We start from the raw sequence: 25,541 nt of genomic DNA on the forward strand, positions 1-25,541 counted from the left end.
GCACTTTGGTGCAAATGCTCTTTGCTTTTAAGGTGCTATATAAATAAATTTAAATAAATTAAACTTTAAAAAAAGAGGAACAAACTGTACTGATGAGTGTTGGATGTGTTGAACAACACTATTATAAAAATATGAGAGAAATATAGTGATTAAATACTTGTTGGTAAAGAGTTTATATGATTAATTAATCAATTGACAGAAGATAAATAATTAATTCTTTATTTGGAGTAACTCTTTTAGTTTGTTTTACCATAAACTGAAGGATTGAACTGAATATTTAACATTTCTCACTGTCTTCTGATATTCTATTGAGAAAATGATTGATAATGAATCTGTAAACGAATGAATATTGAAAAATTATGGATATATATATATATATATATATATATATATATATATATATATATATATTGGATTTAAAGCAGACATTATAAAGCTTATACTTGATCCTTCCTTTGTTTTACTTGAAGAAGTTATTCTAAGTAAGTTTTTTTTGTTATTGCTAACATGTAGTATTATAACCTCTTGTCTTGTAAACAGAACAATACTCATAGCTGCTAACACTGCTGCACCGACTGAATAATGAGTCGACATGTCAGGAGCACATACCTAACTCCTAACTCCTCTTCTCCTCCTCCTCTTCTCCTCCTCTTCTCCTCCTCCTCTTCTCCTCCTCTTCTCCTCCTCCTCTTCTCCTCCTCTTCTCCTCCTCCTCTTCTCCTCCTCTTCTCCTCCTCCTCCTCCTCCTCCCAGATCTGCCCAAAGCCGCAGTGAGGATCCTCAGCAACGTGACCTTCCTGTTCGTCAGCCTGTCCTACACGGCGGAGAGCGCCATCGTCACCGCCTTCATCACCTTCATCCCCAAATTCATCGAGTCGCAGTTCGGCATCCCGGCCTCCAACGCCAGCATCTACACCGGTGAGATGAACGACCACAACCACACGACACGACACGACACGAAGCCCGAAGTGGCCTCGTCACTCTGTAACCGTGAATCACACACTCATTACATCTCATGAATGAAACCCTGGGAGGTATTTGATCGTCAGAACCGCTCTCCTCCTCCTCCTCCTCCTCCTCCTCCTCCTCCTGTGAGCTCCCATGCAATAATCCAGACAGGATGCAGACAGAGCAGAGACGCCCAGGACTTTATTTTCTGTCTGTTCAGCCAGTTTTTATCTGAGAGCAGAGCGGAGGAGAGGAGAGTCTGTCGGCCCGTCGCTGCGAGCCAACACACATTAATAATAAAGACACTGCTGGTCTTCAAATGAAGGGGGCACCTGGGACACCGAGCTGGAGCACTGAGTGCAGCACACACACATTTAGAAACGCACACACATGCACTAAAACGCTCTAACATACACTCACAGTTACATGCTGAAACACTTGAATGCTTAAACAGGCTTAAAGGCTGATATACATCACACCTACAGTAACTACTGAATGTATGTCGCCTCTTCAGACGCGCTGATGTCAGGCTTTTGTCGGCAAAGGATAAGCCGAGGACACACTGTACGAGTTTAGATTCATCTCGTGGAGAATTTAAAAGGGATAATTTAACATATTTGCATGAATTTCCCTCTAAAACAACTCTGTCTGGTAACGTTGTGTTATTATCATATAGCATGGTGAATGTGCAGGTCACAACTTGTCCACCAGAGCGTTGTGGAGTTGTTGGATTGTGTATTTGATGAGTTTGATGAGGGAAACCAAGAAATCCCATTAGCCTCCGTAGCGTAGCTCTGAGCAGCTCACAGCTCTGCTCCACCGTTCTAAATATAGCTTGCACTGACAATTTAAAGGTAACGAACCTACTGCTATGACTATTGGGATTATGGCAATGGGCCAAATTTGCCAAAATGTTGAACTATCCCTTTAAGAATAATCTAATACCTGATTGTTTTGGCTAGATTTAAAATACCTGTCAGAAAAGCTTTTATTTGCGTGACACATGTCAGGAAAATCCAAAAAGACGAGACACTTGTGATCTGTTCAGCTGTTAGATTACACAAAGTTGTAAACTTGCTGTGGAACTAATTTGCCAAAATGATGAACTATCCCTATATATATACCCCTATATCCCCAAACTTTTTAGGCCGTGCTTCCGACCCTTTCTACATCCCGATCTGACACATCCCGCACGCCTGACACATAAAAAAAAAAGGCATCGTTGTCTATTTATAGCTGCATTTAAGGCATTGAGTTTAATAAAACAATAAGAACACATAACAAAATGTGCAGTGAGCTCTCACATTTTGAAAAGCGGGGAGCATTATAATATGAAAGTTAACCGTATCAGTCATTTATTTTTTTTATTTATTGGTAGAATATAATATAACACCCTTGTTGTGTCACACACACCCTTCTTCCTTTTGATTTGGATCATTACACCCATGATTTAGCGTAGAGAACTGAATACAAACCAGTTCTTCCTAAACAGTCATGAACAAAAAGAAGAGGATTCTTAATCCACTGACAACCATTAACATTTTTTATTTTCTGATACAATAATCCTCGTCCTAAGCGTCTGAGAGCTGAGAGGAGTTTGTGACAGCCACAATAAAGAGTAGGTCAGGTCTTTGTTGGCTCAGTGGAGCTCATCTCAGTGTCACAGAAGTTAAAAAGGCAAACAAACACACACTCAGACAGAGGAGGCCTTCAGAGCTTCTGCAGGATATCTAGAAGTGACAGAGACTCTCTCAGTCTGATAAGCCGAGAGCGGCGAGAGGCTCCGCTCTGACCTCATGACATTTCCTTGTGGTCTTATGTGGTTTTATTTTTGGTGAACTGCAGCCTACTGATAGCGAAAAGCATTTCCACATCAGGACGGCTCGCTTTCCTTCTGGTGGGTTTGATGGACACATTTGCATCATGACATTAAATTTTTCCTACAGAAGTTTTTGCAGCTTCCATTTGGAAAAAAAATGGATGCCTTCTCCAAAGAGAAATAAATAACAGTGGCAGTGACTTTTAATCGATGCACTTTTCAAGAGTTTATGTTGATTGCTGGTGTGTTGCAACCCAGAATGTCATAACGGCCAATTACGTAATAATTTTGGCCATTTTAAATGTAATAACCAGCCAATAATGTAATAAGAAATGACATTATTGGCTGGTTATTATGTTATTGGCCTAGAATTAAAGAAACATTTGACATTTACTTGGCTGTTTCTCACATATGTTTGCAAACATGTAAGAATAAGTAAGAATAGGTTATCAACAACCTCATTGTAACATATCAAGTTGTAGAAGACATCTTCTATATATTCTTACATTATTGGCACCAGTTATTTCATTTTCAAAGGGTTTTTTAAAGGGATAGTCCAACATTTTGGCAAATTGGCCTATTGCCATAATCCCTCTAAAAATATCTTGCACCGACAATTAAAGGTAACGAACCTACTGCTATGGCAATGGGCCAATTTGCCAAAATGTTGAACTATCCCTTTAAATACAAGACCAATAATGAAATAACTTATTACATAAAATGTGGCAAATGTTGGCAAAATAAAGTTATTACGTTATTGGCTCAAACATTTTATTACATTATTGGCACGTTATTGGCTTTGTTACATTTTAATTGGACAAAATTATTACATTATTGGCCCTTGTTACGTTTTGTGTTCCTACATGGTGTCAAAGTGCAGCACGGACAGCCTTAGTCCCCTGGTACTTTCAACACAAAAAGTTCTGTGATTGGTTCAAAGTTTTCATTTTTAAAAACTGCAGAAAAATCCATTTATACAGTTTTTTATTTTCTATATCGATGCTGTCCAGAGAGATTCCATCTTGGAAATGTTTTTCCGTGTGTCGACACTTACATAACTGTCTCAGCTGTAGGTGGAGTGGGCCGCCGTGCCGCGGAGCCGCTGATTAAAACTGCCACTCGCACATATTTTCATACAATGCCAACCTCCCGGGAGTGAGAATCACATCGCTCCCAGGGAAGCGGTGGTTGGCTGAGTGGGTAGAGCAAGGCACTGGGTGTTCGGTTGTATTCCCTCGGCGGATGCTGAATCACTCCGTGTCCCTGTGCCGGCACCAGGAAGCCGTGTTATGTGTGCTTCTGCTTGATTTTCAGTTAATGAAAGAGAGATGCTGCATGTGCATCTGTTTTTCCCGGAGAGGCTTTACCCAGTCAAGAGTTTTCCTGGAAAGACAGATTGGTTGGTCGCTGCCCGTTTAGCAAAAGGACTTCCTATTTTTATTTCCCCCTGAACAGCAACAGCAACAACAGCTGCTGCTCCGTTGGCTCTGGATCTTTTCTCACGGAGACAGGAGACAGGAATCTCCAGAATTCGCTCTAAAGGGAAATCGTCTGACCGAACCGTCTGCATTTACAGAAACACAGATTTACACCCGGACACAGAAAGCTGCACACGTCAGGACACGACATTATCTAACACCCACTGAAAAAAAAAAAAGGCAGCGACTCTGACTCCGACTGAGCCGGGGCTGGAGGCTCCGCTCCCCTCGGGGGGCCACCTACCTACCTACACTGGAAGTATGTGCTGTCTTAGTTAACGGTCGGAGGCGGCTGTTGCTGCTGCATTTTCTTTAGGGTTTGTCTCATCATCAATGTAGTCGATGTAAATAAAGCTGATTCAACTTCTTGTTGAAAGTGAAACATGACTTTGAGAATCTCTGCTTGTTTCACACAAAAAAAAAAAAACGTAGCTACAGTAGCGTTGCTGCTTTGTCCCTCCCAGTTGAACATCAGGTAAACTGTCAAAGCTTTTAAAGAGGAACTAAGCAGGATTTTCCCGTGGCTATGCTACATTTTTACCTTCATTAAAAAGCTCAGGAGTAATAGTGATAGTTAACTACATGACTTGTGACTTGTTAGGAGTGACAACGGAGGCTCTCTGTCTTCACCTGGCGTCTCATGGCTGAAAACCAACCTTGCAACATCAGTGTAGTTATTCGGCCGCCGCCCCGGTGTCCCAGCTCTCGTCTCTGCACACCGCAACACAAACGCGCTCCGAAACCCGCAATCTTTTGTTTATGACGGTTAAAACTACACAAACACACACGCCGTAACATCGTATAGCCTATGTTATGTAACGTTATCCACCGCTCCATTTACTGATTTTTCGCCGGCTTCGTATGTAAACAGATGCACATGGGCGAGAGGGGCGTAACCAGAACAGCAAAAAAGCGAGAGGACTTGCACAGTTCCCTACTGTCTTTCTGTGTAAATATCTCATGTTACAACATGAAAACCTGCGGCTTATATTCAAGTGCGGCCTATATATGTATTTTCTTTTAAAAATTTAGCTAGTGCGGCTTATACTCAGGTGCGCTCTATAGTCCGGAAAGTAGGGTACTGTTGACGTGTCACAGGAATTGACAGAATAGATGTTTTATCTGTTGATGGGTTTTTAGGCAACAGAGGAACAGAAAAGCGACAATACAGAACCAACACAAATCAATTATTTGGTTCTTATTAGTGTTCCTTTCAGCTCTGAATGAGCCGTTCATATCATTCATATCTACATGGAGCGGGTAAGCTCGGTGCTGCTGCCATGTGGTGTCGCCATGTTTTTACGTTCAGTGGCAGCGTGACGGTAGGAAACCACGGAAACTCAGCGGAGACACCGGAGCTGTCGGCTCAGGTGGAGGTGGCGTCTGTGAAAAGTCACCGCGGTAACGTAGTGAGGAGGAATGGAGCGTTACACTGATGCTGCATTCACCTGCAGTCGGGCAGACGGCCGTCGCTAACAAACCAGATGTCATTTTAGTCACAGAAGTCATGACAACATAGTGTCACGTGTATTGTTTTGCCTCGTGCTGACGGACCACTTGTTTACATAGAGGCTTGTTTATGCCGTTACGTGCAGCGGCTGTCGTCCGTCTGCCGTCTGCCCAATTTCACGTGAATGCAGCATGAAAAATACGATTGAGTTGCTTGCGATATACAACCGCAACGCTAGATGGGAGGAATTCCTACACAATGTACCTTTACAGTAATTAATAAAGCAGTCTATAAACTAAGTGACTTCTCACTAACACACCTGTCCTGTCTGCTGCTCCTCCAGGTGTGATCATCGTGCCCAGCGCCGGCGTCGGCATCGTGCTGGGCGGCTACATCATCAAGAAGCTGAAGCTGGGAGCTCGCGAGTCGGCCAAGCTCGCCATGATCTGCAGCGGCGTGTCGCTGCTCTGCTTCTCCACGCTGTTCATCGTGGGCTGCGAGAGCATCAACCTCGGAGGAATCAACATCCCCTACACCACCGGGTGAGGAGGGAGGAGGGAGGGAAGAGGGGGAGGAGGGAGGAGGAGGGGGAGGGAGGGTCGTCACGCATCGCTGCTGACGGCGCCAAACTGTTCTGTGTCTGATCTGAATTGGAAATTTACTCAGAGAGGGTTGCCGTTTTTTCTTATTGTGGGAGACGGAGCGAAGCAGAAAAACACAGGTGGAGGATGAAGGAAGGAGGAGAGGAGATAAACAGATGGAGAGTGAAGGAAGGGTTAGATAAAGACACACACACACACACACACACACCGTGACCGCTATCTTCTCCTCTAACCCGTCCTCTGCCCTAAAACAAAGGGGGAGGACGACGGCCCCGGACTCAGCTGGATGTGTGAGTCCATCCGTCTAATCCTGGGTGGGGTCGTAAGGCCTCGTGTCCCAGAAACCCCCTCCCTCTCTCTCTGCAGCCATGTTTTCTTTTTTTCTTTTCTTTTTTTTGGGAAATCTTTATTCACATCAGCCTTTGGAAGACAATTCATCCATCACTCAGTCTCCACAGTCTCTACTTCTTAGGCCGTGTCAAAGACGGTTTATAAACCAAGACCTTTCATGACGAGTCAGCTTCCTGTATGCATGTCACGTGGGCTTCTGCACGGCCACGCCCCTTTAGAGAGACCAGAGGCAGCTTGGAGTGTATTGATTCCTATGGGACAATTTAATGTGAACACCGATTATGGTCGGGCCTTTCTCCCCACGGTCACTGAAGCAAATTTTGGACTCATTTTTCACAAGCCACATCTCTTCTGAACAGTTTGACACCAAAATGGTAATTTTCAGACGGAGAGATCCAGAGAAAATCCACTTTGTTCCAGACCTGTCTCTGTCTCTACGACACACTCTCGCGAGATTTGGCACAGATCTCCTAGGCAACGTCAAACAAACGGCCGCGAACTCCCGTGAAAATGATTTAAATTATTTTTGGCATGCTAAATATTACTGTTAGTAGTGTAAATATTTAATGTTATCATAAGAAAATATAAATATCTCACTTTCATCTACATACAAATTGTATAAATCCACACACACGTTCACAGACGAGGTGGGGTGACGGTTGGCCACGCCCACTTAGAGAGACAGGAAGTGTATACCATTTCATATCATTGGAGCAGCCACTCATGGAGTATCTTTCCATCTATTGAATATCTTTGGCCGTGTCCACACGTATCCAGGTAGATTTTGCAAACAGAGTTTTTCCAAAACAATTCACATCCACACCAGCACCTTTAAAGAAAATCAAAATGCAAAAATGCAGGATGGATGGATGGATGGATGGATGGATGGATAGATAGATAGATAGATAGATAGAGAGATAGATAGAGAGATAGAGAGAGAGATAGATAGATGGAGAGATAGAGAGATAGATACAGTAGAGAGATAGATAGATAGATAGATAGATAGATAGATAGATAGATAGATAGATAGATAGATTTATTTATTTTCATTGCATATAAAAAACACAAAGAAATTGACCCTTCGCCAACTCCTCCCACAAACGGCTATTGTCCAATCCTACGTTAGCAACCGTAACTATAGGCCTGGCAAGCTTTCCGCAGTGAGTCATTACGTTTGCTTTTGTGGACAAATTTTGAGACTAGGACGAAAAACATTTGTTTGTAGAGAAGGATGTTGTTGTTGCTGCTGCTACTACGGCGGTGGCGGCGGCAGCAGCAATATAGAGATGTTCAGATACGAGCGGACTTTTTTTTCGACTTGAGCAAGTGTAAATATGGGGATAACCATATGTTCACCTCCGAAATGACAGCTGTACTTTTAGGGCTTTTACCTGGGCTTTTAGGCGAGGGATCCTCCAGGCAGGGACTGCTTTCACTGACTGATACAGCGGTGGGAGAAAACAAAAACAGCAGCCAAAGCTGTATGTGGTTCACAATCGCCCCAAAACTTGCAGTTTGACAACGTTTCATGACCAGTGAGATGACGTAAGTCTTGGTGGGTTGATAGACGGTAAAATTACCGGTCCTTACTGCTGCTCTGTACATTGTCCAGTCGTGTCGTTGAACAGATGTTTTATCCTCCTGCGCGAGTCACGTCACTGAAAACTATGAATGATCTTTGTGACTTCTTCTCTCTATTATCTCAGAACAGTTTATGCAGACATTTGCTGATATTTCCTTTGAAATCAATACCAAATGCTGCCAGGAGCATGGCTGGGAGTGAAAGCTTGCCCGCCGTAGCAACAGTAACCAAGGGGGCGGGGCTTACGCGAAGGGGGCAATTGTGCATACTTGTGTCTTTTGCGCACACAAATCCATTACTTTCAATGTAAATGTGCATCAAGTGCGCCAAGCGACACTGTACAGTGTAGGTGCGACACGCATGCAGCAAGCAGCAGATAATAATGATCCGCTCTGCCGACCTGCTTCTCCAGCAGCTCCATGCGACCCAGCGCAGTGTGCAAACGTAAACTCAGTTTTCCTTCTCCACAAGTAAATGTGAAAACAATCTTTTGAAAAGTGGACTGCCCAGACTGAGGGAGGTTTTGGAAAATATTTTAAGGACCCAAAACGCCGTCTAGGTGGATGACCGGCCTGAACACAGAAAAGTATCTGGTTTCGGCCGTTTGTGTTTCCATGTGGACGTGGTCTTACATCGTCCAGTTTTTCCACTTTGTTAAGTTTATTAGATATTGGTCCTTTGTCAGAGTTTCTACTCTCCCCACTTTTCCTTATAATTAAAAGCCTTTAACAGTGTTTTCCCATGTCAGAGCGTCACAACCCACTGGGATCTGAAAATCCAAGATCTTAGTCAAAGAAATAATTTTGCCAAAGTGTGCTTTTATTTTCTGATGTTTTCTTGAATCTACCACGGCAGCCTCTCCTGTGGGATCTATAGATTTAATACTGTTGATATTTGATTATTTATTGACCCTTGGTGCACTTTATGTTTTTAACTTTTTAATTGTTTTTTCTGCTACAGGAGACTGCCAAACGAAATTTTCATTGTATATGACCATGCAAACTAAACTAAACTAAGCATGGTCCTCAGCAACGTGCTAAACAGAAAACAAACAACAGCAGCAACAAAAAACTTTATTTTCTGAGCTGTTTTTTTTTTTTTTTTTTAAAGTATATTTTTCGGCTTTTTGCCTTTATTTGATAGTGATGACAGTAGAGATAGACAGGAAATGGGGAGGCAGAGAGAGGGGGAATGACACGCAGGAAAGGGCTGCCCGACGCGGGACTCGAACCGGGGACGCCTGCGGCGAGGACTGTAGCCTCCACATGGGGCGGCCGCTCCACCCACTGCGCCACGCACCGCCCCAGCTGTTTTTAAACATTATTGAGCGAGGGTTCAGTGACAGTAACAGAAATATAGAGAAATGGCGACCTCATCCTTTTCTGAAGCAGCGGCAAATATGAAACAAACAGAAAGGTAAATAAATAATAAACTACAGGAACGGTGTCGCTGACGTTTGAACTCGATTTGCAGATGCAGCTTTAACCGTCGTCGTCGTCGTCCTCAGTCTGAGCTGAAGCACCAAGAGATCAATACTGATTATTGATCTTTGTTTATGACGTCTGAAAGTAGAGATTTACTCTCTTTACCTGTTTTAAAACACTTCCTCCTCTTCCTTCCCCTTCTCTCCCTACGTCCTCTTCCTTTTCTCTCTCCTTCTCCTCTTCCCCTTCTTTTTCCTCCTCCTCCTCTCCCTCCTTCCTCCTCCTTCACTTTCTCCCCCTCCTCCTTCTCCTCTCCCTCCTTCCCCCTCCTCCTCCTCCTTCCTTCTCTTCCTTTACCTTCTTCCTCCTCTTCCTTCTCATCTCCCTCCATCCTCCTCTCTCGTTCCTCTTCCTCCCCCTCCTCTTCCTCCTCCTCCTCCTCCCCCTTGTCTTCCTCTTTCCTTCTCCTCCTTCTCCTCTCCCTCCTTCCCCCCTCCTCCTCCTTCCTCCCCCTCCTCTTCCTCCTCCTCCTCCCCCTTGTCTTCCTCTTTTCTTATCCTCCTTCTCCTCTTCCCCTTCCTCGTTCCTCCTCCTTCTTCTCCTCCTCCTCTTCCTCCTTCCTCCCCCTCTTCCTCCTCCTCCTCTTCCTCCTCCTCCTCCTCCTCCTCCTCCTCCTGATCCCAACGGTTTGATTCTCATTTCAATCGAGACGTTTCCGTTTTACCAACTGTCATGTTAAATTTCCCTTCACTGACAGAATCAGAGGTCGTGTTTTATAGTTTCTTTTTTTTGTTTTTTTTTATCCGTCGTCCCATCTGTGGCCGACGTCGGGGAGGAAGCGAGCGTTGAGATCAGAGCAGGATAAGAGACGAGGAGCCAGTAAATGGAGGCGTTTTTTCCTATTGGATGCAGCGATGACATGGCAACGATGGACGAGGTCCAAGGACAGATTGGAGGAGAGGACCCCTGGCCGACGGCCTCGTCTCTCTCTGTCCTCTGCTGCTTCGGTTTCTACTCTGTCTGTCCTCCTCTAGTTGTTTTTAAAGGGATAGTTCACCCAAAATTGAAATTTTCCTCCGTGGCTTCTCTGAGTTACAGGGGGTCTCGGCGTAGCAGTGCATAAACATCCAAATACCTCCATGCTGCTCGTATGTAATGTCCGTCTTTTGTATTGAAGCCCCGAAATGCAAAATTGTTCCGAAAAAATTAAATAAGTCTATATTTCCAATTTGGACGAACCGGGAAGAGGAGCTTCCGCTACAAAACAAGCTTGAATATAGACTTATTTAATTTTTTTCGGAACAATTTTGCATTTCGGGGCTTCAATACAAGATGGACATTACATACGAGCAGCATGGAGGTATTTGGATGTTTTTTGGTGCGTCTTTTTGTTACGAAGACAGTTGGTATCCATTTGCAACCGTTATATGGACATGCACTGCTACGCCGAGACCCCCTGTAACTCAGAGAAGCCACGGAGGACTCTGAAACTTCTCCCAGCCCTTAGTCCACATGAGGGTGAGTAGATAATGAGTGAAATTTAAATTTTGGGTGAACTATCCCTTTAAATCCCTCCTTCTTGTTCTCTTCCTCTTTCACTCTTCCTCTTCTTCCTTATTATCTCCTTCTCTTCCTCCTCTGTGCTTCCATCTTTTCCTCTCTGTCTCTCCTCATTATTGTCTTTTTCCTTCCTTATCAGTTTTTTTTCTGTGCTTCTTTCTCAGTGTCCATTAAGCACTTTCACTAAATCGATATCAGTTAAAGTCGCTGCTGTTTCTCCAGTTCATTAATGTTTTTTTTGTTTTGTTTTTTTAAGCCTTGGCTGCAGCGATGGCGGCGGTGTTGGCTGCTCGCTCGCCTGTTTGTGTATTTTAAAAGTAGGCTATGTGAAAAATTTCAACAACCACAGATTGGCATGAAAATTAATGCTGACAAAAAAAAAAAAAAAAAGTAGAGGCCAAATTTCTTTCAGCCTGAGCTGTAAATGTAGATCAGTGCAAACACAACATGTTACAGGGCGGCTAAACGCACATCCAACATACAAACCACTAAACGTCAGTAAATACTGTAGATAAATAAATGAATGATCACTGTTCATAATGGAAACGTGTTGAAATGTTTGGTTTGAACAGAGAGGATGTTATTATGATTATTATTGCTGCTATTTGAGCTTCTTTGTTTGTGAGATGAATTATTGTTCACATGGTCCGTTTTTTCATGGCTGAAGAAACTACAATACCCATAAGCCTCAGCTGCTTATGTAGATGTTTTTTCTTTTTCCCTTTTAACAAAGCATTTTATGAAATAATAACACATGAACTTGGGATGTTTTTTTATTATAATAATAGAAGAAAATAAATCAAGTAATCCTTATGATATAAAAAGAAACTTAAACAAAAGAAGGGCGTTTTAGGAAAATATGCATTTTCCTTTTCGTCCAGATGTCTAGTTGAATTTGGATAGCTGAAACCTTATTGAGAAATTGACTCTTTCCATCACAAATATATCATAAATGATGTGATACCATCCATTATGGAGATGATTTTAAATTGTTGAATGTTTATCGGCTTTTTTTAAGGTATTATTGTGCAGCAAATAACGACAACTGAGGCTCGCTCACTGCTACATGTGATGAAATAATAGTAAAAGTAAAGTTTAGTTATTAATCTCGTCACTTTCTCTGTTGCAGACCGACTCTCACCATGACCCAGAGGAACCTGACGGGAGGTTGTAATGTGAACTGTGGCTGCAAAATCCACGAGTACGCTCCGGTCTGTGGCTCCGACGGCATCACGTACTTTAACCCCTGCCTGGCCGGCTGCAGCAGCGTGGCCAACGACAGCAGCGGGGTAAGATTATTATTATTATTATTATTATTATTATTATTAATTATAAAGGTAGATGTTTGTGTTAAAGCTCCATACAGTATAAAGGTAGATGTTTGTGTTAAAGCTCCATACAGTATAAAGGTAGATGTTTGTGTTAAAGCTCCATACAGTATAAAGGTAGATGTTTGTGTTAAAGCTCCATACAGTATAAAGGTAGATGTCCATGTGTAGTGTGATTATAAAGCAGCTCTAGGTTCTATATTAATACTGTGAAAGTATCAAAGCCTCAGTCCACAGAGAAATGTAGTTTGCACACAGCCTGTATTCAGAAACTGAGCCTTAAAACCAGCCGTCAGGACTTCCTGTCACTTTGTGATGTCACAACAAAGCCCCGCCCCCTCACCACCTGGACCCACCATCCAATAACTTTGCAGGCTTTGGTTTCTCTGAGTGTTTTATTCTGAAATCTGCTCTATTTTTTTATTGGATCACATTAGAAAACAGTCAGCCAATCAGAAGAGACATCCTCCAATGGTTCGACCCTTCAAAATAAAACGAAGGAGACTATGAATATTTTGGAAAAATACACATTTACTGTCATTTGATCGAACTAAAATTTCAAAGTGCAGAGTCTGAGAGAAGCCGTCACTCTTCTTCTTCTTCTTCTTCTTCATGGTCCCCTCCCTTCTTTCTTTCCTCCTCTCAGATCCGTAACTACTCGGACTGCGCCTGCGTCCAGAGTCGACAGGTCATCACGCCGTCGTCCAGCGGTCAGGGCAGCAACCAGCTGCAGCTCGTCATCGTGAAGACCTACCTGAACGAGAACGGCTACGCGGTGTCGGGGAAGTGCGACCGCACCTGCAGCACCCTCATCCCCTTCCTCATCTTCCTCTTCATCGTCACGCTCATCACTGCCTGCGCTCAGCCCTCCGCCATCATCGTCACGCTCAGGTACGAGTTCACCTCCAAAAAAATATTTTTTTCAGAACAAACCTGGAAATGTCTTGTATTTCTATTTTATTATTAGCTCAGATTTTATTAACATGAACCTTTTACTTCTCTTTTGGTCCAAATGAGTCAAACTTTAGCTGAAAAATCCAACTTCATTAAATCATAAACCCAGTCCTTGTTTCCTGTTTCATACTCATAGACATCAAATCAATTGAAAATGTAATATTTGACCTTAAAGTGTTTAATAGACTCCATTTATAGAGCTTTTCCAGTTGTTAATTAACCCTATTACACTTCTATTCACACATATTTAGAGTTTTTTTTATTTTTTATTTCCTTTTATTGACCTTCAGTGACAAACATAAACATGTACATTTCAATATTTATTTACAGTAAGTTCACTTTAGAAAAAAGAACAGAAATAAAGAAAAACAAACGTAACATCGACATCAACGAGTTATTTTTGGATGTTGTTGTTCATATACAGCTCTGGAAAAAAATTGGGAGACCACCCCAAATTGTTCTTAATAAATTAGCATCTCTACATGTTTGCCAGCCATTAGTTTGTCCATTGACTTACAACAGAAGTGAATCTCATTCTAATTAAAGGGATACTTCACCCAAAATCGGTAATTCACCAATTGTCTACTCACTGTCATGCCAAGGAAGGGTTCGGAGACGGTGAATAGACAATTGGTGAATTATCGATTTTGGGTGAAGTATTCCTTTAATGACGCACTGATCACGTGATCACCTGAACCAAATCATATTTAACAAGGAAGATTATAAAAACCACTGCTGGGATTTTAAAAAATGTAGATTATTCCACCAACGTCGATTTCTGAACTCTTCCTAAATTAAACATATTAGTGTTGTGTTGTTTAAAAATGAATATTAACTTATTTTCTTTGCAGTTTTATTCCAACTCTGAAAACTCAACTTTTTTTTTGTGGTTATTTTGACCAGTTAATAAATGCTCTAAATGACAATATTTTTATTTTGACTTTGGGAGAAATGTTGTCAGTAGTTTATAGAATAAAACAAAACACCTATATATATATATATGTGTTTATATGTTCAAGTGGTCTCTTCATTTTTCTGCAGAGCTGTATATACAGTATATATACATATAATAAGATATACATGTAATAAGTTCATCAATTCTTTATCAACAGATTATTTGTGTGGTTGACATACAATTTTCCTCTCCATCTCAAATCCCTGTTCTGGTCTTAGAAACTTTGTTTGGTCTTTAAAATGTTGAAGCTCTGGTAATAAACAGTTGTTACCAGTTTCTCCTGTGGTAAATACTTCCTTCTCTTCATGCACACATTAATTTCCAGGGGTTTTTACATCAATGTTTCTCAGCATTGAACAGCAGCACCCAGTTTGTCCATGACAGTCGGTAACAGCTGCTGTGTGGTTTCTCGTTGCTGCAGGTCTGTGGCGGAGCAGGAGCGGCCGTTCGCTCTGGGAATGCAGTTCGTTCTCCTCAGGACTCTCGGTGAGTCGAGTCACTTCAGCACAAGATTTTAATTTGTTCCTGACGCCCTGAAAAAAAAGAGGAAGTCTAAAACAAAAAGGTTTTTTAAAAAAAAAGCTGCATCAGCCAGTGGGCGATCAGAGTTGTCAGATAAACGTGCTGACTGTGAACGCACCAACTGCTGATTGAGGAGTGGGGAGGGGGAACTGGGTCTGATTGACAGGTCGTTTCTCACAGCTGCTGTCAGGGCAACTCTCTGTTGCATCATGGGAAACGTAGGATCGATGAGTCCTCAAGTTTGTTTCTGCAGGAAACAGAGACGATGTCAATATCTTTAAAAGCAGCTAAAAAAGTATCTGTTCACCCATTAAAGGGTAATTGCTGTTTTTTTTACATTCTGGACCTTATTTCTAGCATAAAATACGATCATTTCCTCACCCAGATAACTTTGGTGTCATTACAAGTCGTTCCGACGAAATTAGATCCAGTCAAGAGCTGCGTATATCCGTATAATGCGAGAGCACGGGGCAGCGCAATGCAGCCTCTAAATAACACATTATCTGCCGTGAAACTCGTTCATTTCACCAATATTTAGTTCTGATAGGCTAGTGCTATTCCCCTCTGAGTCCGGGGTTAGCTGTTATCAACATCCGGGGTCTGTAGGTTGACCTACTGACCTCTGACCTGGATGATGTCAGGTCAGTAGGTCAACCTACAGACCCCGGATGTTGATAACAGCTAACCCTGGACTCACAGGGGAATAGCACTAGCCTATCAGAACTAAATATTGGTGAAATTAACGAGTTTCACGGCAGATAATGTGTTATTTAGAGGCTGCATTGCGCTGCCCCGTGTTCTCACATTATATGGATATACGCAGCTCTTGGCTGGATCTAATTTCGTCGGAACGACTTGTAATGACACCAAAGTTATCTGGGTGAGTAAATGGTCATATTTTATGCTAGAAATAAGGCCCAGATGCTCTGTACTAATGCTTGGGAAGGATAATATTATTTTTCTTTTATTGTTGCTTTATCTCTTTTCTTATTTTTGTCATGTTTTGTTTTCTAGATTTCCTCAGTTTGGTCTAATGTATCTCACTGCTCCTCCATGTTTTCCTCTCCTCCTCCTCTCCTCCTCCTCTCCTCCTCTCTCAGCCTACATCCCGACGCCCATCTACTTCGGCGCCGTCATCGACACCACCTGCATGCTGTGGCAGCAGGACTGCGGCGTCCACGGCTCCTGCTGGGAGTACGACGTCACCTCGCTGCGCTTCGTCTACTTCGGCCTCGCCGCCAGCCTCAAGTTCTTCGGCTTCCTCTTCATCTTCCTCACCTGGTACTCCATCAAGTACAAGGAGGAGCGCGTGGAGCGCTGGCTGAAGCGCCACCTGTCGCCCGCCGACACCGTGGGCAGCCTGGTCTGCCACCCGGGCGGCCACAAGGGCCACGCCCGCACGCGCTCCTGCCCCGTCAACATCCCGCGCAGCACCGACCCCAACGCCGCCGCCGCCGCGCTGCCCGCCAACGCCCCGCCGCGCGCCGGCGCCCTCAACCGCGGCGTCAGCACCCAGAGTTGCCCCGGCAACGAGCTGAAAGCAATAACTCCTCCTCCGCCGCCGCCGCCTACGGCCACCGCAGCGGCGTCGGCCCAGTCGCTGGATCACGTCTCGGTGCGAGTCTGAGGCAGGACGACGAACCGCCGACGGCTCTTATTGTGAAACCTCGTCACGTGGAGGGAAAACGCCGCCGCCGCAACGCCACAACGCCACCGCAGAAACATTAACTGGAGAAATCCTGATTCGCTCCCCGACAGGTGGGAGGATGACGAGCTGAACTGGCGTCAGAGGGGGGGTGTGGGGGTGGGGATGGAGGGGGAACGCCAACGCCACCGCCGCCGCCGCCCGGAGACCCCGCGCTGACACCAAGAATCTGCTTGGTTGGTGAAAACGTTAAAAAAGCCGGCGGGGGCCAGGTGTTTTCTTTGTTGCAGCTGCGGGAGAAAGACAAAGGCTTCGCTTCGCCGCTCGGGACGGTGCAGAGTTCACCGCTACATTAACCCCCCTCCCCCCTCATCCCTTCCCCCCACCCTAACCCTAACCCCCCCTAAAGAAAAAAAAAACACACACGGCGATACGTGCCTTCTGTCACCACGGTCCTCACATGTATAGTTACCTGTACACACACACACACACACACACACACACACAGACTGTGGTCACCTGTAGGAGAGAGACTCACCTGAACAGATACCTCAGCTTCACCTCCGCTTCTTCTCTTTCATTTGTGTGTTTTTGTTTTTTATTTCTTCACCCTCACGTCGGCCATTTTTGTTTTACACATATCAGCACTGCAAAAAACTCAAAATCTTACCAAGAATATTTGTCTTATTTCTAGTCAAAACGTCATTTCTAGTCAAAACAAATCTCATTCTACTTAAAATAAGATTCATCACATTTAAAAAGTAGCTTGTTTTTAGACACTTTTTACTTCTTTCAAGCAGATTTTCACTTGAAATAAGTAGAAAAATCTGATAGTGGAGCAAGTTTTTCTTCCTTATTACAAGCATTAAAAAAAACTTGCTTTCACTGGCAGATTTTTCTACTTATTTCAAGTGAAAATTTGTTTGAAATAAATGAAAATTATCTAAAAACAAGTTCATTTTTTTGGGTGATGAGTCTTATTTTAAGTGAAAAGAGATTAGTTTTGACTAGAAATTAGACATTTTGACAAGAAATAAGACAAATATTCTTGGAAAGATTTTGAGTTTTTGCAACAAAAACACAAAAACAACCACCCTATGGAAATGTGACAACACTACAAACAAGTGTGAAGAACTGGAAACCGATGGCATGGTGCTATGTTAAAGAAAAAAAAAGAAGAAAGTGTTTTTAGCGTCCATTTTTTCTTGTTTTCTCTTTTTTTTTTAGGGTTAAAAACATTTGAACTGAGCCCAACTGGACGACAGGTCACTGGACCGATTCGAAGCAGCTTTGGCGCTCCCAGAATGCATTCCTGTCCTTTTTGTTTGTTACCCCCGGCGACACAATGACACGTAGTATTACCGCTGGAAGTCTGGATTGTTTGGCTTCTGCCAGCTCCATACAATGCATCCATATACCCACACACACACACACACACACACACAGAAACACACACACACTCCTCATAAGTGGTTTAACTTGAAAAAAAATACAAAAAAAAACTGGATCGGCATTTTTTTTATTCCTCCTGACCACATTCCTCAAAACTGGAAAAAAGAAGAAGAAGGAGGAAAAAAAAAGAAACTCAGCTTGGCCAATGGCTCATTTGTACTAAACATGTAGGAAGACGAGTAGTCGACCATCGTCGTGTAGCGGTCGTATAGTGTAGTCGTCTGGGAAAAAAAAAAAGAGAGAGAGAAAAGAAGAATAGGAAGAAGACTGGACAGGAAGTTCATCCCCAGCCTGATGTACTAATGCATTATGGGTAATGATGACCTTCTTCTTATTCTTCCCGTGCAGTTTGTCTTCACCTCACTCAGACACACAGGTTTTCAGCTTCAGTTCAAGTTCAATCACCACAGCGGGAGGGGGGAAGAACAGCGAAGGCTTCTGATCACTGCAGCTAATGATTGTTTTTTTTATTTTATTATTATGATCTATACATCTATTGATTATGTTTTAAAATTAACAATGAGTTGTTTGATTTAAGAAAAAAAAGAAGAAAAAAGAAAAAGAAGTTTCCCCCCACATGTGTTCAACATTTGAGACGCTGAAGGTTTTTTAAGTGTTTCGTGTTTTTTTGTCTCGGTGATTTATTGATCGTGTTCCTGTCAGATTGCTCGACACGTCGTTTCACCGAAGCCATAACTACACTGTAAAAAAACAAAAAACCTCCGTTGTATCAAGTCAATTTTTTTGTCTTTTATTGAGCTTTAAGGCCGAGCTTCATTTCATCGTCCGACCGTGAAACTAACTGCTGATTTGACTCAATAACAAACTTACAGTAAACTCAAAAAAAAAAAACTTCACTCCGGACATTAAAACCTTGAATCCTCTCTGAAAGAAAACAGGAAGAGAAGTTAATTTTATGTTTCAGTAGTTAAAACTCAATCACATTTAGATCTGCAGAATAATTGTGAAATTGAGAAATCACTGACTTCTCAGCTCTGGAGTCTTTTACTCTGAAAACCATCTGTTTCTTTTCCAAGTGGTGTGGTTTGACTCTAATTTCTGGTTAAAAATGTAACAAAAACCTGAATCTGAAGTTTCTAACAGTTGAGTAGTTGAATTTTTCTGTGTTGGATCAAATGACTAACTGGTTGGTTTGTTTTGATTGATGAACCGAGGCGTCACTGAGAAAAGGAACCAGATTTATTTTGTTGAAAGTTGAATTTGTTTGAATTTTTCATTAGATTAGACTTTATAGGCTATATATATATTCAGTATATTTAAAAAGAAATCATTTTGTGTTCTTGAAACTGCACCACTTTAAAAAAACAAAAAAAACAAAAAACCATTATAAACACAAATAGGTGGTTTTACAGAGTGACATATTTCAGGGCTGTAAATTAATGGTTCACAGTTTAATTATGAGTTACTCGGATGTTTATGGTGGTGTTGGACTAACACAGTGTTAATAATGTGCAGCAGTGTTAACGCAGCTCTCGGTGAATCATGGTGTGTGTGTGTGTTTTATTTCCGACTCTTCTGACCTCAGTGTTTCCTGTTTATGAACAAACAAGATGCAGTCGGGTCGTTGTTGGTGGTTTGTCCTCCGAGGACACCTGCTGGTCACAGGTGGAACAGGACACACAACAAAAGAGATTGTTAGTGTGTGTGTGTTTCATGTTTCACTTGTTTTACATTTTAAGTTTAATAAATAAAATGGAGAAAATGTCGTTGATGATCCAGAAACAGTAAATTTAACATCATGGGAGACGGAGGCAGATATTTGAATTGAAAGGACAACTGAGTCATTTCAAATCCACTTAAAACATTATTTAAAAAATTCAAAAATCTTTATGCAAAGAGACAATTTTAAGACTGAAATGTGTTGATATTTAATCAAAAGTTCCTGTTTTTACATTTCTAAACAGAACACTAATATTAATGAAATATAGTTTAACACACTACACACTTAACTTTACTAACAATGCGATATAAATAACCCGTTAATTACGTTAATGTGATGAGCAGACAGTTCGAGTGTTTTCAGCAACAATTTAAAAATCTCCTATTACACTAAGATGTTTTAGATCATCACGGAATAAGAGCTCAGACGAAAAGTCCATTTAAATCGTTATGTTTTATAAGAGACAGTCAAACTTCTCTGTTTCTGGATCAGTGTTTTTCATTTTTTGCAGGATAAATGTGAATTTAAAGACTCTGGAAATGTTTTGATTTCTCTTTTTTTTTACTTTGTGGTACAATAATAACATGAGACAAACTGGAGCTTCTTCTTTTTTTATGAATTTCACTGATTTATAAAGAACTTTATAATTTTTATTTTATACAATCTGAATTTTGTTGCACCATGTTGAACTATTTTTTTTTTTTTCTGTATGTGTATTAAGTCGATGGGGTTTGTTCACCTGAAAAGCAGTGACAAAGAAGAAAACTCTCAGTACTCAACAACAACACAGTAGAGACAGTAGATGTTAGAGTAGAAACAACAACACATTCCATTATTATTTTACATAAAGCCACAACAACATGCAGATCACGGCTCAGTCCTGATAACTGTGTCGACCTTGTTAGTGGAAACTCTTCGTTCTGTTTGTGCCAACAGTTCGCAATCGTAAAAAAAAAAAACTGCTGTTCCCGATTGTTTACGTGACACCTGAAGTACTCGGCCTGGTGACGTTGCCTCAAACCAGGAACCACGAGGAGAAAACTGAGTTCATTTAAGTAAAAATCTTAAAGCAGAAGTAAGCGATCCGGTCGTTTTCGCTAATGCTGCGTTCCAGGCAGGCTTTTGAAATCGTAAATTACAGCTTCAAGTCACGACTTACGACTTACGACCTGTTTTACCTGTGAAAGTCACTATAACGGCCACTCGTAACTTCCGACCCATGAACTCGTACCAGATCGAACTGGTACGACTTCACAGGTCGGAAAAACACGAGTTACGGGTTGCCTTGAACGCACCATAACGTCTTGTCAGCCGATGGAGTTAGCAGCCCCCGCCCTCGTCATGGATCTATTGGTCCTCGTCCCTACGTCGCCACATTCACGGCATCCCTTGGCTGCACACACAGCCCTGCATGCCGTTCTCTCTCCTCATTGGATAAAAACTGTAGGATACGATAAATGTTTTCTCCTCGGCTCAGAGCAGAGCAGAGTGACTGACAGACCCGTGTTTCGGTTCAAACACTCTATGTAAGTGATTGCTGTCGGAAGATATAACTATTTAAGACTTATATTAACACAAAAATATCGCTTACTTCTGCTTTAAGTAAAAATCTTAAAAATAAAAAGCTCACTGAGACTTTTTGATGAGTTGATTATGTGAAAACAGTATTTTCCTCTAAAAAGTATTTAAATTTTGTGTGTTTTTTTTTCTTCTTTCTTCAACCAATCCCATAAAAAGACCAAAACCAACAGTTCGCAGTTGGTCTGTGGATATTAGTAGTATTTTGTAAAACAGCTAAAAAAAAGAAAAGAAAAAGATTCCACATTAGAAAAATCAAGATAATTAATGTCCTGAGCTTGTTTTTAATAATTAAAGTGTTAAAAAAAAAAACAGATTATTGGGGGAACTACTTCCAGAGGCGGATTAATTAATTAATTAACCCACATTTGCTGCTCCGGTGGGTATTTGAGGCGTCAGGTGACCTCAGTGACTCGTCCTCGTGTGTCACCGCCACTTAGCTCCAGGATTTCTGGGCGTCGCCATGGTTTCTCCTCCTCTGCTCGTTTCACGTCGTCAAAGGAGGACGTTTTACCTCCACGTTGTCTTTTCGTTTCATGTCGTCATTGCAACTGTGATCACACACAAACACAAAGACTGAACCTGAATCTGTACGAGCTCCTGCAGACACTTGTAGGTTAGTTTACTCTCCTCCTCCTCTTTCTTTCATTTCTTTCTTTCTTTTTTATTAGTATTGTATTTATTTCAGAAGGACAGTTTTGTTTTTGACTGAAAGGCCACACTGAAGAGGCAACATGTAGATTTGTGGACACACTGTTTACAAAAGACTTGGATACTTGACTTCTGTCAATTAAAAAATGTGAAAAAGTAATAAAACAGTATTACAGAAAGTGATGGTTTGTCGATTTCATTTCGTGTCTGTGACGTTTCTTTAAAATATATATATATATATATTTTTTTTAATTGATCACCTTTTCAGGGAACCAAGACACAAAGCTTTTTAAAAAACAAAACAAAAAACCCCCCACATTTCTAATTAATCCATATTATGTAGTACAAAATGGATAGGATGATATTGTCAAATATAGGATTAAATCAGCTTTTATTGCTGCTTTTCCCAGTTAAACTCTATTTAATTCCAGCTGTTTTTATTCCAAAAATGTCCCAAAATGTAGCATCATTAAATACAACCAATGTTTTAAACATATATTCAATGTGACAAACAATAAACTCTTAATGTGAAAAGAATCCAATATTTAAAACATACTAATTTTAAGACATCTGTAAAATAAAAATCTGATTTTCAAAACAGATCAATTTTGAACAATACTAGCCTGAATAATATATTTTTTTAATCTTATTTTTGCAGGTTTATACACAACATGTGTTCTTGTCATTTAATTATTTGACACTTTGAGGCCTCCGTCCGTACTAATGACGCCATAAACAGAAAGAAAAAGTTGAATATGAAGAAAGAAAAAGTAAAAAACGAAGAAAAAGGACAAACACACGCAAAGTTTCACATTTTAATGTTTCTTATTTTACAGACAGGCTTTTTTTTTCTCTTTTTGGTAAAAACAAAATCCACCGGTCTTGCAGGGCATGCATGAAGTTATGTACACTCATTTATTTATTTATTATTCATTTTTCTTTCCTTCCTCACGCCTTCAGCTTTGAGAGCAGTTTACAGTTCAGACTTTATGATCTTTATAATATTGTTCCATGCAAACTCGTTTCAGCGATTTTATTTTATTTCATTTTTTTCTTCGGAGCTGAAAAGTCACTGAAAACGTTTCTACGTTTCATTTGCTACAAACGTGGTCCGAAAGCTCGATACTGGCCGAGAGGTCCTTCTGTAACATGGAGCTTATTTTTAAATTTTTACAGTGACGTCAAACCCAAGAGAGTGAAACATGATCAACAAATTAAAACGTAAACATGGCGTCAGAAATAAACAGGACGTTAATACCTCAGAAGAAATACAAAGAAACTGATCTAAAATGGTTCTTCTCATTCATCATTTCTTTTTAAACCAGTGTCTTCTCGGGCTTCTGGAAGCTTCTGACGCAAAGTGCAAAATGAAAATTAAAAAAACCACAACGACAAAACACAAAATAGTAAATTCATGACACTGAATTTTGCTTTTAAAGCAGCATGTTTCTCAACCTGTGCACATGCAGACGGCCGATGTGAGCACAGAGGCCTCGTCTTCTTTCTCTCTTTGACATGAATAAAAACTAAAATGGCAGAATGTGGATAAGGCAGATTTTTCCCACAGGAGCAGGAGAACCAGACGAGATCCTGAGGAGAAGGAAAAAAATAAAATAAATTAAAGGGATAGTTCAACATTTTGGCAAATTGGCCCATTGCCATAATCCCTATAGTCATAGCAGTAGGTTTGTTATCTTTAATTGTCGGTGCAAGCTATTTTTAGAACGGCGGAGCAGAGCCGTGAGCTGCTCAGAGCTACGCTACGGAGGCTCATGGGACTTCTTGGTTTCCCTCATCAAACTCATCAAATACACAATCCAACAACTCCACAACGCTCTGGTGGACAAGTTGTGACCTGCACATTCACCACGCTATGAGATAATAACACAACGTTACCAGACAGAGTTGTTTTAGAGGGAAATTCACGCAAAACCGCTGATGCGCGTTGCCTTCAGGGACAGTTTTTCATCAGACAACAACTCTGTCTGGTAACGTTCTGTTATTATCTCATAGCGTGGTGAATGTGCAGGTCACAACTTGTCCACCAGAGCGTTGTGGAGTTGTTGGATTGTGTATTTGATGAGTTTGATGAGGGAAACCAAGAAATCCCATGAGCCTCCGTAGCGTAGCTCTGAGCAGCTCGCGGCTCTGCTCCGCCGTTCTAAAAATAGCTTGCACCGACAATTAAAAGGTAACGAACCTACTGCTATGACTATAGGGATTATGGCAATGGGCCAATTTGCCAAAATGTTGAACTATCCCTTTAAAGAGAACCAAATAAATGGAGGTTTGTGGTTCAGGTCAGAACAGGAAGCGATGCAACACACCTGTTAGGTCACCTGCTGAATGAGCCCTTTTTCTGGATCATGTTTATCATCCAGCTCCTCGTCAGAGTCTGAAAACGAGACGGAAACCAGTCAGAACCAGAACCAAAGACGTTGTGGTGAGCAGTATTTACTTAGTACACCTACGTACATGAGAAGGATTAGAGTTTAACAAGTAGTTAAGTAAAAGTACAAAAAGGACTAAAGACAAAAACAAGAAACATTAGACATTGCCATGAAAACATTAGACATTATTTTTCAGACGTACAGGGAAGAGGGAGATGTTGGGCAGCACCAAATGTTAGTAGGATATTGTATTTATGGGTATGTGTGTGTGTGTGTGTGTGTGTGTGTGTGTGTGTGTGTGTGTGTGTGTGTGTGTGTGTGTGTGTGCGTTATTAAATGTGAAGGTGGATGTTGGTATTAGACCAATTTTATGGGCATATGTATATGTGTTTGTATGCATGGAGATGTGCGTACATGTGGTTGTTTATGTGGACATGTATGTAAGAATGTGCATGTGTATGTGGGTATTTATGTGTGTATGGATATGTGGATATGTGTTGTGTAGGTACATGTATGTATATAAATTCTGTGTTAGGTGTATATGTAACTTATATCATCTTTTGTAACATTAGATAGGTTTAGGGAGTATTCATTATTTAAGGAGAGGGGGTGGGAGTCTATAAGTTTTACTTCTCACTCCTTTTCGAATATGAATTTCTATACCTCATGTTAAATATTTTGTCTTATTCTCTTTTTCTTTTTTTTTTTAACATATATATGAAATAAACTTCAATCAATTAAAAAAAAAACTAAAGAAAGCATTTATTTCTGCCTGTTTTTCATCAAATAAACTAAATATCTTTGATTTAATTCCAGCAGTTTGTCCAAATATATTATCAAACTCAGCTGGACTTAATGTAACACACAACGATGGGCTCTTATTGTGAAAAACAATTGGCTCTTATTGTGAAAGGAAGAGGAAGAGGAAGAGTGAACAAACCTGCCACAGACTCTGGAGGGGAGTAGAACTGTCCGTCAGACATCGGACCTGGATACATGAGAGGAGCTCGCTCTGTGGCGTCCACGAAGGACTGATACCCTGAAGAAGTACAGGACGAGGAGTATTAGTACTGCAAGACGTAGAGTAGTAGTATCAGCAGGCCTAGTACACGGTGTAGAGGTGTGGAATGGAAAATACTGTGGTTTTATATAAATATTAACACTGAGAGCA

General features: G+C 41.3%; 2 protein-coding genes across 4 annotated transcripts in view; one reads left to right on the forward strand and one right to left on the reverse strand.

Moving 5' to 3' along the window:
- LOC146969923 (solute carrier organic anion transporter family member 5A1-like) overlaps window positions 1-17,246 on the forward strand; it is a 34,141-nt gene extending 16,895 nt beyond the window's left edge. For 2 of the 3 annotated variants that reach the window (XM_085805436.1, XM_085805435.1), the window contains exons 5-10: window positions 754-918; window positions 6,039-6,237; window positions 12,344-12,503; window positions 13,189-13,433; window positions 14,873-14,937; window positions 16,074-16,615. In XM_085805436.1, coding sequence (XP_085661562.1) covers window positions 754-918; window positions 6,039-6,237; window positions 12,344-12,503; window positions 13,189-13,433; window positions 14,873-14,937; window positions 16,074-16,600 — 1,361 coding nt within the window. In that variant the 3' untranslated portion in view covers window positions 16,601-16,615. Of the gene's footprint in view, window positions 1-753; window positions 919-6,038; window positions 6,238-12,343; window positions 12,504-13,188; window positions 13,434-14,872; window positions 14,938-16,073 lie in introns of all 3 variants that reach the window. The other variant, XM_085805437.1, reaches the window with a different exon arrangement.
- A 5,535-nt stretch (window positions 17,247-22,781) lies between these two features.
- The window catches only part of stard3nl (STARD3 N-terminal like), a 16,571-nt gene continuing 13,811 nt past the window's right edge, over window positions 22,782-25,541 (reverse strand). Inside the window, exons 7-9 of the mRNA XM_085805464.1 lie at window positions 25,311-25,409; window positions 24,308-24,375; window positions 22,782-23,570 (exon numbers count right to left, since the gene is read on the reverse strand). Of these exons, the coding sequence (XP_085661590.1) occupies window positions 24,311-24,375; window positions 25,311-25,409 (164 nt within the window). The 3' untranslated portion in view covers window positions 22,782-23,570; window positions 24,308-24,310. The remainder of the gene's footprint in view (window positions 23,571-24,307; window positions 24,376-25,310; window positions 25,410-25,541) is intronic.

The sequence above is a fragment of the Trachurus japonicus genome, chromosome 17, assembly GCF_045865225.1.
Source record: "Trachurus japonicus isolate A0001 chromosome 17, Traja_1.0".
In the NCBI taxonomy this organism is placed as follows: Eukaryota; Metazoa; Chordata; class Actinopteri; order Carangiformes; family Carangidae; genus Trachurus; species Trachurus japonicus.